Here is a 10600-nt window from a genome sequence, read left to right as displayed (position 1 = left end):
TTTACAATATAAAACTATATTTTATATGTTTATATTATAAAAATACAAAATTATATTTATACAAAATTAAACATTCTTCTATTAAATTATTTATATTTAAAAATATTTTTACACTACTACATTAATATGAATGAATTAATATTTATAATATAATTATTTGAAAAATCTTATATGTTATACAAATATGATACTTGTATTAAATAATTTTTATATCATAAGTTTTTTATATTTAATTAATACTAACTATGATTTCAATATATTTATTTTATATAAATTACATGAATATAAAATGACATTTAACAAAAATTAACATACATGAATATAATTTTTTTTACATATTGTATATTTTAAAATAATTATATTAGAATAATTATATTTATATTCTACAAATATATATCAATATAAAATTTGATATAATTTTATTATTAAATAAAGCTTTTTTTATATTTTATAAAACTATTAACAAATATTTTTTATATTCACATCAATTTATATGTATAAACAATATTTTTTTATTTACATTTATATAAAATATTATTTTTTATATTAAATCATTTACTTTTTGATCATTCAAATAAAAAAATATTTTTTATTAAAATTATTGGATAAGTGGTCCACAATAACACCAGGGACATTAATTATGTGAATTTTGATCATAAGCAGCATATTTGTGAATGAACACATACCCGTTCTATGAACTTGGCCATGTATTCAGTGCACTGGTCCTCCAGACGCGAGAGCCGGAACAGTTTGGCCGTCTTCCACATGTGCAGCACGTTCTCCTCGTTGAGCAGCACAGCCAGAGTCCTGCCACACAGACGCTTCAGACCCGATAACAGGTACATGTCGGCCACACACAGAACCTCATACATGTTCTCATGAGAGAGCTGGAAGACAATCACAGAGGCTTCATTAGCACATCTGACGGATCGCTGCATTTATGAAGCTAATGAATATGATCAAACAAGATGACTTGCCTTAAAGAGAGAGTGGAAAACTGTCCTGTAAAACTATATTATGCCTGTTTAAGGTGAAAGAAACCTGGACTGACATTTTTGTCAACTTGGAAGAAAAAAGTACAAGAATATGCCCTTATAAAGTGTGCTCTAATCATATAAAAATCATATCTAAAAAAGACTGGATTTATTTTTATTTTTTTAGTAAATATAGGTTAAAATAAATTAAAATATTCATATTTAATTTTTTATATATTCATATTTTAAATGTAATTTATACACATTTTTACTTTGTTTTTATTTTTATATTTTCAACTTTCTTTTTAATTTGTATAAATATTTCTATTTCTATTGTTTTATTTTTTTATTTTATTATTTGTCTATTTACCTTTATTTTTATTTATTTTTTAGTTATTTTAGTATTTTTATTTATTTTATTTCAGCTTTACTTCAATTAATTTATTTATATTTTGACTTAGTTTTTATTTTTAGATTTTCAGTAATTTTATTCGTTTTTATATTTCTACTTCGTACTTAACACTTTTAGTATTTTTTTTTATTTTATTTTACTTCTGCTTTATTTCAATTACTGAACTTTTAACAGTTTTCATTTTAGTTCACACAGTAACAGTGATAGATCTCGGGTTGTTTTATGCCAGAACTACACTAAAACGTGTCTTTGGAAGCGTTTTGTTTGCGGAAAAATTTAGTTTAATAACTTTCTTGTCTTCCAATCCTCCGCTGATGGGATGTGTCTGCGCATGACAATCACATTCGATTAATCGTGCAGCCCTAGTCTTGATTGAGGAGTTTTAGTGTTTATTGTACATGTTAGCGTGTTTGTGTGTACCTGAGTGTTATCGCTGTAGATGTAGTAAAGGATTCTTGTAAACAAATCGTGAGACACATCATGAAGGGTGATGACAGGAATACTGGGATGAGTCTGCAGAGTTTCACCCTCGCTGAAATGATCCTCCAGCAGCGCCTTAAAATAATCACTACGACTACAGAAAAACACCTGCGCACATAAACACAAACACATTTAATCTGCACAAATACCCTTTTTAATCAAACCACAAATATAATATTAAAGCACAACCGTCATACTAATAATTCATTCTGAGTAATTAAAAAATGTAGCCAAGAGATATTAGATTGATATCTTTACAGTATTTGCATGTGGGCTATGCAATAATAATAATATGGTCCTACCTACAACACTCAGGGATCGTGATGATCAGTGTTAAACACTGACCTTATGACACAGGAAGTCATAGCCCTCCACCCGGAAGCAGATGTCAGGGTAACTCGGAAAACTATCAGCTAGATCGAAAGGAAGCTGACCATATCCAACCTAAAGATCAAACATCAAGAGTTTTAATCAGTACAGTAATGTTGTGAACTATTAATACAATTTAAAATAACTGTTTTCTACTTGAATATGTTTTTAAATGCAATTTATTCCTGTGATCAAAGCTGAATTTTCAGCATCATTACTCCAGTCTTCAGTGTCACATGATCTTCAGAAATCATTCTAATATGCTGATTTGCTGCATAAGAAACATTTCTGATTATCATCAATGTTAAACACAGTTGTGCTGCTTAAATATGTTTGTTTTCAAGATTCATTGATAAATAGAAAGCTCAGAAATCTTGAAATTGAAACCGAAATCTTAAGTAACATTATAAATGTCTCTACTGTCACTTTTAATCAATTTAATGTGTCCTTGCTGAATAAAAGTATTAATTTCTTTCCAAAACAAATCGTCCTGTCCCCAAATGTTTGAATATTAGTGTATGGAGATGCACTGATGTCTTACATTTTAATTTCTAAAAAAAAAAATACAATTCAATTTTTGTAAGCTTTTAAAAACTACGTCCAGAAACTCATCTCCACCAGATGTGCAGTTCATGAGAAAATGTTAAAGTTTTTTTTTTTTGACAGTATTTATAGGTCCTTAAGACAAATTTGTTCTTCATGAGGAGAGGGAGCCTCATGTGAAAAGCCTCCAGCTCCAAAAGGGCAACAGGAACTGGCATTTGAATATTATGAATTAAACCACAAGTTGCTAGGCAACAGCACATCCCATAATTCTAAAAAAACCGCAGCTCGGCAGGAAGTGCGCTGTCAGCCAGCAGAGCCATTCCATCCTGCAGCTGAAAGTCATGAGGAACCAGAGTCAACACCTTCACACACGTCCCAGGCTTATTAGACACTGACAGAGAGAGAACAAGAGAGCTGAGAAGTCAGTTTGTCTAGATGGTTCACTGCAGCAAAATAACTGATTCACCAACTCATCACTAAATAATTTACCCAAAATCCTGAAATTACTGATTTTTTTGTAGGGGGAAAAATTAATAAATAAATAAAACTTACAAAATAAATACCGCTGAGGATTTTCTGTAGTGGTTTTTTTTTTAAAATTATGCTATCATCACTGTTTTTTTTATTCATTTTAAATATGGTTCAACATATTAACATTACTTAATTGGCAAGGTTTCATTAAATAACATTAAACAATATTTTGTGCAAGATAAATACTAATGTAATTTCTTGAATAAATCATAGCTGCATTAAAATCAGAAACATATTACCTCCCATAAATACATCACTGTTCAAAAGTGATAGAACTTCAAAGGAAATGATTACTTTTATTCAAATTATTACATCAAAGATGCATTTAATTGATTAAAGGGGTCATAGGATGCCCATTTTCCACAAGTTGATATGACTCTTTAGGGTCTTAATGAAAAGTCTGTAACATAGTTTGGTTAAAATTTCTAAATGGTAGTGTAAAAAACACCTTTTTTACCCAGTCAAAAACAGCTCTTTTCAGAGCACGCAGTTTTGTAGCATTTACCTTTAAATGTTAATGAGCTCTGCTGACCCCGCCCCTTTCATCCGAGCCGCTCTCTGAGGGACTGTTTACTTTAGCCGCATTCATCGTGAAACTTGCTAACTAGCACATTATTAGGAAAGTCGATTTGCAAAGATTCATTACAAAACATTATACTCACTTCTTCTGTAGATGAGGCTGGATCATGAATGATTCGCGCAAACATAGACACATTTAGGCAGATCGGGGAGCATTCCCTTCAAAAATAAATGTAATCCACTGCGTCTTCAGCGGCTCAGATGTCGGTTGTAAAAGTGCATGTCGCATCCGATGACCCCTTTAAATTGATCAAAAGTGACATTTATGTTACAAAAGATTTCTATTTCAAATAAATGCTGTTCTTTTGAACTTTCTAGTCATCAAAGAATCCTATAAATATGATCAAGGTTTGCACAAATATATTAACTGTTTTCAACAGTGATAATAATAAGAAATGTTTCTTGAGCAGCAAGCAAATCAGCATATTAGAATGATTTCTGAAGGATCATGTGACACTGAAGACTGGAGTAATGATGCTGAAAATTCAGCTTTACCATCACAGGAATTGTGAAAATATATTTAAATAGAAAACCTTTATTTGAAATTGTAATAAAATTTGCCAATATTTCTGTTTTTAGGCTTTGGTGAGCAGAAGAGACTTTTAAAAACAGTAAAAAAAAAACAGTAGTATCACTTTAATGCAGTTATCTACTTTTTGTTAACACCTTGCAGTGAAGCTAATTATTTTTCAAGGTGTACATTAACATGAATCATTATGAGTTTCAATGTAGCTTCACAACACTCCTCACCAAACTCATAGACCTGTTTGCACTTCACTTCCAGCTCCTCAATCAGCTCGCTGATCTTGCACTGTTTCGCCAAACGCTTGCAGTCCTCCACGTAATTCACATCTATATCCAAACGGCCTGGAAAAAGACAGCGCACGGTGAAGAATAAAGCTGTCTGCCACCAGAGTACTAACACCACCTACAAACTCTGATGCTCACCAGTGTAGAAATACCGCATGTTTGCACCAAATGCAGCAGGGTTGACCTGGAAAAGGAAATTAAAATTGACACATTAGGATCACATCACACATTCAGCATGCTGAAATAAAAGGTTATAAGAGAGAAAAGTCTGTTCTTAATTTAAGACAGCCCTGGGGAGAAGATAATTAAAGCAGCTCAAGAAGATGTGAACAGTAGCATTAACAACTTCTGAAGAAAACATGATGAATAAGAAAAATCCTATGCTTTTACTTTTTCTTGATCCCTCCCTGTTCTAGTGTTTACTGTTCTAAATGAAGTCTGAAATGTTGTATTATAAGCACTTCTAGTGTTTATTTGCCCCTTTATAATGAATTGCTTATTGTATTCCTCATTTGTACTGTAAGTCACTTTAGAAAAAAGCATCTGCTAAATTAATCAATGTAAATGTAACATGTGTTTCATCCGAAATTATAAAAAGGTGGCATAACCTACTATTCAGAAAAAAGTGACATTTCCCAATTTTCTTATTTCTGTGAAAGCATGAAAAAGTATGCATCGCAAATAATATGCCATCTGGGCTCCTTTGACATAATATCATTTGTATGGAAACCTGTTTATGCCACAGAATATAAAAAAGGTAATTGAGTTTATATCTCATATAGTTCTTCATATCTCAGAATTATGACATATAAATTCAGAAATGTGCGATATAAACTCGCAATAGTAAGAAAAAAAGTCAGAATTGTCGGATAAAAAGTCATTTTTTTTATTCTGTGAAGTCAGAATTGCAAGATGTAAACTCCAAATTCTGAGAAAAAGTCATTGCAAGCTATAAACTCAGAATTGTGAGGAAAAAAAGTCAGAATGATACATTTAACAGCAAGATATAAACTTGCAATTGTGAGAGAAAAAGTCAATTAAATGCATTTTTAATTCTGTAGTGTAAACAAAAAAAAGTCTGAATAGTGAGATAAAAATTCACAATAACCTTTTTTATTTTTTATAATAAAAAAATACAAAAACAAATCAAATCAGAATTGTGAGATGTAAACTCAAAATGTTGAGAAAAAAGGTCTGAACTATAAAATATAAACTTGTGGGATGTAAATTTGGAATTGCAAGATAAAAGTCACATTTGCGAGTTTCTATCTCACAAGTATGTTTACATCTCACAATTCTAAGAAAAAAAGTCAAAAGAAAGCCGAAATTGTGAAATAATGGGCTTCCACACATGTGGCACAGAATGGATAGTACGCAGACTGGGAATCAGTACAGTGAAAGTGATTTGTGTGCAGTGAAACAGCACCTACCAGTGGATGTTTGAGGGTAATGTCACTCTTCCCCCTCCACTTGGTCTCCAGCATGTGGGCGAAGTATTCTGATTGGGCACTCAAGATACAGCGGTGGGCCTTAAACATCTCACCGTGCACCATAAACGTCACATCGCTGTAGTTTCCCTGCTCCAAAAGCCTGCAAGGGGGAAGCACCAATCAGTGAGTTTGTGAAAGTGACCGTGGTTTGTGTTTGAGTGTGTTTGTGGTCCTCACGTCTGCAGGAACTGGTCGTAATAGTCTCTCTGCATGGCCTTCGCCGTGATGCACTTGTACTCTTTGAGCAGGCGGCGGATGGGGTCACTCAGCGCTCCGTACAGACAGCGCTCGCCGTCAAACGTGTTCGCCTCACACTTTGCTCCTGAAACGGCAAACACACACCTGTAATGCACTTTCACAAATACTAATAACACAGTCAGTGCATTTCTTTAAAAAAAAACATCACTGAGGACAAAAAAATCTATTTGATTTCTAGTGAGACCTATTATGTATGATGGAAAAACTATTATCTAAAATAAAATTTAACGTAGCATGAAAAGTTAAGCAATCAAACATCTTTAGGTCTTGATTGAATACAACTCAAATTATAATATAAGAACATAAATTACATAATCTGTTGAGCTACAATTCAACTCTGTCCAGTTATATCACAAAAAAAAAAACACAAAAAAAAAAACACACAAACCCTTTATTACATTTTGGTAATAGGGTTACAGGAAAAAAATATATATTTTTTTAATTTATAATTGCCCCCCCAAAAAAGCTCATGAAATTATTGTAAATTGTACAAAAAAAAATAAAAAAATAAAAAAACTTTTACAAAATTAAAGAAAAAAAATTAAGATTTTTTTTTTTTTTTGACAAATGTCTTCAGGTCTCAGACATAACTTACATAATCTATTGAACTAAAATTAAATTCATTATATTAGCTCTGTACCACATTTGCACACAACCTTATTATGAAAAAACAAGCAGTGCAGACATATTTTGTTTTTAATAGGAAATATAGATTCATTAATAACTGCAAGCAAACATTTAGTCCCATAATTTTAAATAAAGTTAAGTTGTGTTTTGACATGCTCAAATTTTGGTAACAGGGTTACAAAAATCACACACCCTATATATACAAAAAAATAAATAAATGAATTAATTAATGAATACATAAATAAATGATAGACAGATAGACAGACAGACAGACAGACAGACAGATAGATAGATAGATAGATAGAGAGGAGTTTTAAGAATTGTTTCACCATCTGAAAGTTTTCTAAAGGTTGCACACCTGCGTTTACTGACTATTTGCTGAAAAAAGAAAAACTTTTTTCTTTAGGAAAGATTGATAGAATTACTTTTTTTAATGAACTTTTTTGACATGTTTAAGTGTTTCAGGCTTTATCTTGTAACATAATCGTGCAAATCTGACTATACAGTACAGATTATAATGCCCCAGTCAGGTATGAATTATCATCATAGCATTTACCGTTGGCAAGCAGGTACTGCACCAGCTCTTCATGTCCACAGAGACATGCATAATACCTGAAGACAAAGACAGAGAGAGATATCAGGCAGAGACTTCATTACAGCAGACAATAAAAGGAAATAAGCCTAAGTGAGCAGTCTTACAGAGGTGTGCTGTCCCACTTATCTCTGATGTTCAGTTCTACATCCCTCTGTTCAACCAGGTATCTGGAGAAGACGGAAGAAACGTCAGACGATAAAACAGAGATCAGATACATTACAACCAACATAATAATAAAACATTCAGAACTGAACACAAGAAATCAGCAGATCGAGTACAGTAATTCCAGTATGTGGGCCAATACAGTGACAACATGTTATCTGTCAGACTCACATGCTTTTCCTTCTAATTTTTGGGCCACATAGAGTGTCTGACTATTTCACAACATTACTGCCAAACAAATTGCTACTGAAAAACAACCCTGATATCTTACGGCATTACAAGCATATCCATCAACCAAAGATGTTTGAAAAGCGTAATTCTATACAGTAATGTAATGGCATCTTGACTACTGAACGTACATGAAGTATCTACATAACACATATGCATGCACAACTGCTTAGACATGCATACACATTATTTAAAAGTTATATAGTTTATGCTCACTTCACATTTGCTTAGATTCGCATATACAGTCTCCAAACACTATACATAGACCGTGCAAATTGGTTTATATAGCTACACATATGCAGTCTCACAATATTACGTAGGAAATGCACATTTGATTAAATATAAATAAAGACTATTTTAGTTTTTATTTAATTAAGAGATTTGGTAGGCTGTGCATATTTGCATACGTGTTCAGATATGCAATATGCAATATCCACAAACTATGTAAACGATTAAGCGTTGCTTAAACATGCACATATGTACATGTAGCAAAAAATAGCACATTTGTTTGCATGAGTACATACAGTATCTAAACACAGATTAGATTATATATATATGAATACATTAACAGAAATTAAAACCACTTAGGGTTTGTTTTAGTTAAGCATATGCAATGTCTAGATCATTTAATACAAATACGAAATGCATTTGTTTATACAGTATAATGCATATATGTAGCCCATGCACATTTGCTCAGATGCGCATAAACAGTTATTACTATAGTGACCATGCACTTTTGTTTACATATGCACATTTATCTGAAGATTGTAAAGTGATGCATATTTGCTCAGTTATGACTAAATACTATATACAGACAATATAGGTCAGTGTACACTTGCTTGAATAGAAATCAGTCTAGAGATTACGTAGGCTGTGCAAAGTCATTTCCATATGCATATCTCGTGTATATCTGCATATAAAATATCTTCAGAATAAATAGGCCATGCACATTTGTCCACATGCGAAACTTCAAACCAAAACAACAACAAGAAGCCATCAGCTGTCTGACCTCACTCTGGCAATGTCGCCCTTTCTGCAGCTTGAAAACAGATCAACAGCGTCCATCTGCGCGGCGGTAAAGCTTCTCTGAAATGCATTGAAACGGCCTGTCTAACAAACAGGGTCGGCTGCAGGCGTACGGACAGCGACGGCTCTGAACAAAACTAACGCGGAGCCTGTTTCCAGGTGCAGTTCGCGACGTCTGCTGTTTCTTCTCGCACTAAGAAAGCGCTCAACAAACGTAAACAGGAAGCAGATTTGTGTACGTACAGTTGAGCTTTACGTGCGTCTCAACAGCGCCCTCTAAAGGACGGTGCTGGAATATAAACAGTCCTACTGACGCGACTACATCTTTTTATCAAACGCAAATTATATTCCATTTTCATTTTTGCTTTAGTCTGTGCTACCCCAGATGATAAAATGAAATTGGATTTGGGCATTTGATTTATCGTTAATGCAGGCATTTTCAGAATTTGATTTATTATTTGCAGTGTCATTTTAGTATAATTAATATACTAATATAGTTTTTGTTAATATTTTGCATTAGGCTTTATTTTAATATTTTAGTAAATTCAATTTTAGTCAAATATTTTTTTATTAAGTTTTAGTTTCTAGGTTTGGTTTATTTAGTTTTAGTTATTTGAGTACTTCAATTTAAGTACTTAAACAAAAAGTAGGCTAAGTACTCAAGTACTAAACTAAAGTAAGAAATGTTGCTTTGGCAACTAGCTGTATATTTTATTTTATTTCAGTTAATGTTTATTTCATTTGATTTATCATTTGAATTTTATTAGGAAAAAAATTCTTACATTGCAAAGATAAGAATATACGGTAACACTTTACCTAAAGCCTTTACATATAATGCATTATAAAGGGTTATTAAAGGGTATAATGCAATATAATTATTCATAATACCCAGCACCTGGGTAAAAATATAAAAAACATAATACCCAGCATTTTTTTGTGTTGTAATGCATTATATCTTGTTGTAAAAAATTATAACAGAATTTAAAATGCATAGTGTAAGGATGAATTGATTGTTATATTGTTTTAACTGTGATTACAATTATTCATGAGACTGTACAATGCATTATAAGGTGCATTACAACAAGGCATAATTAATGCATTAAATCTACTTTTATAATGTATTATACATAATACATAATAAATTAATTAATTATAATTAATTTATTAAAAATTTCTTAGGAATGAAAAATGTAAGAATTAAATATATTAAGAATTAAAGTTAATTTTTAAACAAATCTTTACTTTTTTACTTTACTTTTTTTATTATTATTTATTGTAAAATTATTGTGGTCAGCCAGCAAATATAAATAAATAATTTAAAATGGTTGCTCATGTACATAACAACACGTAAACATATTTGCTGTTAAATCACATAATTGTGTGTAATAAATGGCTTTCCATCATTAAAAGAGAAAAACATTTTTTTAATAGCAAATATTATGTTTTTATTTGTACACAGCAAATGTAAGAGATTTGTGTGAAGATTTGAGAAAAATCAATGCACTTTGTTCAG

General features: G+C 31.6%; 1 protein-coding gene across 1 annotated transcript in view; it reads right to left on the bottom strand.

The window, feature by feature from the left end:
- Window positions 1-9516, bottom strand: part of LOC107696919 (ankyrin repeat and BTB/POZ domain-containing protein 1-like) — an 11049-nt gene extending 1533 nt beyond the window's left edge. The window contains exons 1-11 of the mRNA XM_016497491.1: window positions 9071-9516; window positions 7776-7838; window positions 7633-7688; window positions 6369-6513; window positions 6132-6291; window positions 4840-4885; window positions 4642-4758; window positions 3061-3172; window positions 2212-2311; window positions 1807-1974; window positions 687-887 (exon numbers count right to left, since the gene is read on the bottom strand). Coding sequence (XP_016352977.1) covers window positions 687-887; window positions 1807-1974; window positions 2212-2311; window positions 3061-3172; window positions 4642-4758; window positions 4840-4885; window positions 6132-6291; window positions 6369-6513; window positions 7633-7688; window positions 7776-7838; window positions 9071-9126 — 1224 coding nt within the window. The 5' untranslated portion in view covers window positions 9127-9516. The remainder of the gene's footprint in view (window positions 1-686; window positions 888-1806; window positions 1975-2211; window positions 2312-3060; window positions 3173-4641; window positions 4759-4839; window positions 4886-6131; window positions 6292-6368; window positions 6514-7632; window positions 7689-7775; window positions 7839-9070) is intronic.
- Window positions 9517-10600: the final 1084 nt, after the last annotated feature.

The sequence above is a fragment of the Sinocyclocheilus anshuiensis genome, unplaced genomic scaffold, assembly GCF_001515605.1.
Source record: "Sinocyclocheilus anshuiensis isolate Anshui unplaced genomic scaffold, SAMN03320099.WGS_v1.1 scaffold1083, whole genome shotgun sequence".
In the NCBI taxonomy this organism is placed as follows: Eukaryota; Metazoa; Chordata; class Actinopteri; order Cypriniformes; family Cyprinidae; genus Sinocyclocheilus; species Sinocyclocheilus anshuiensis.
Note: the sequence above shows the minus strand (reverse complement) of the source record. Positions and strands in the feature narration are given on the sequence as shown.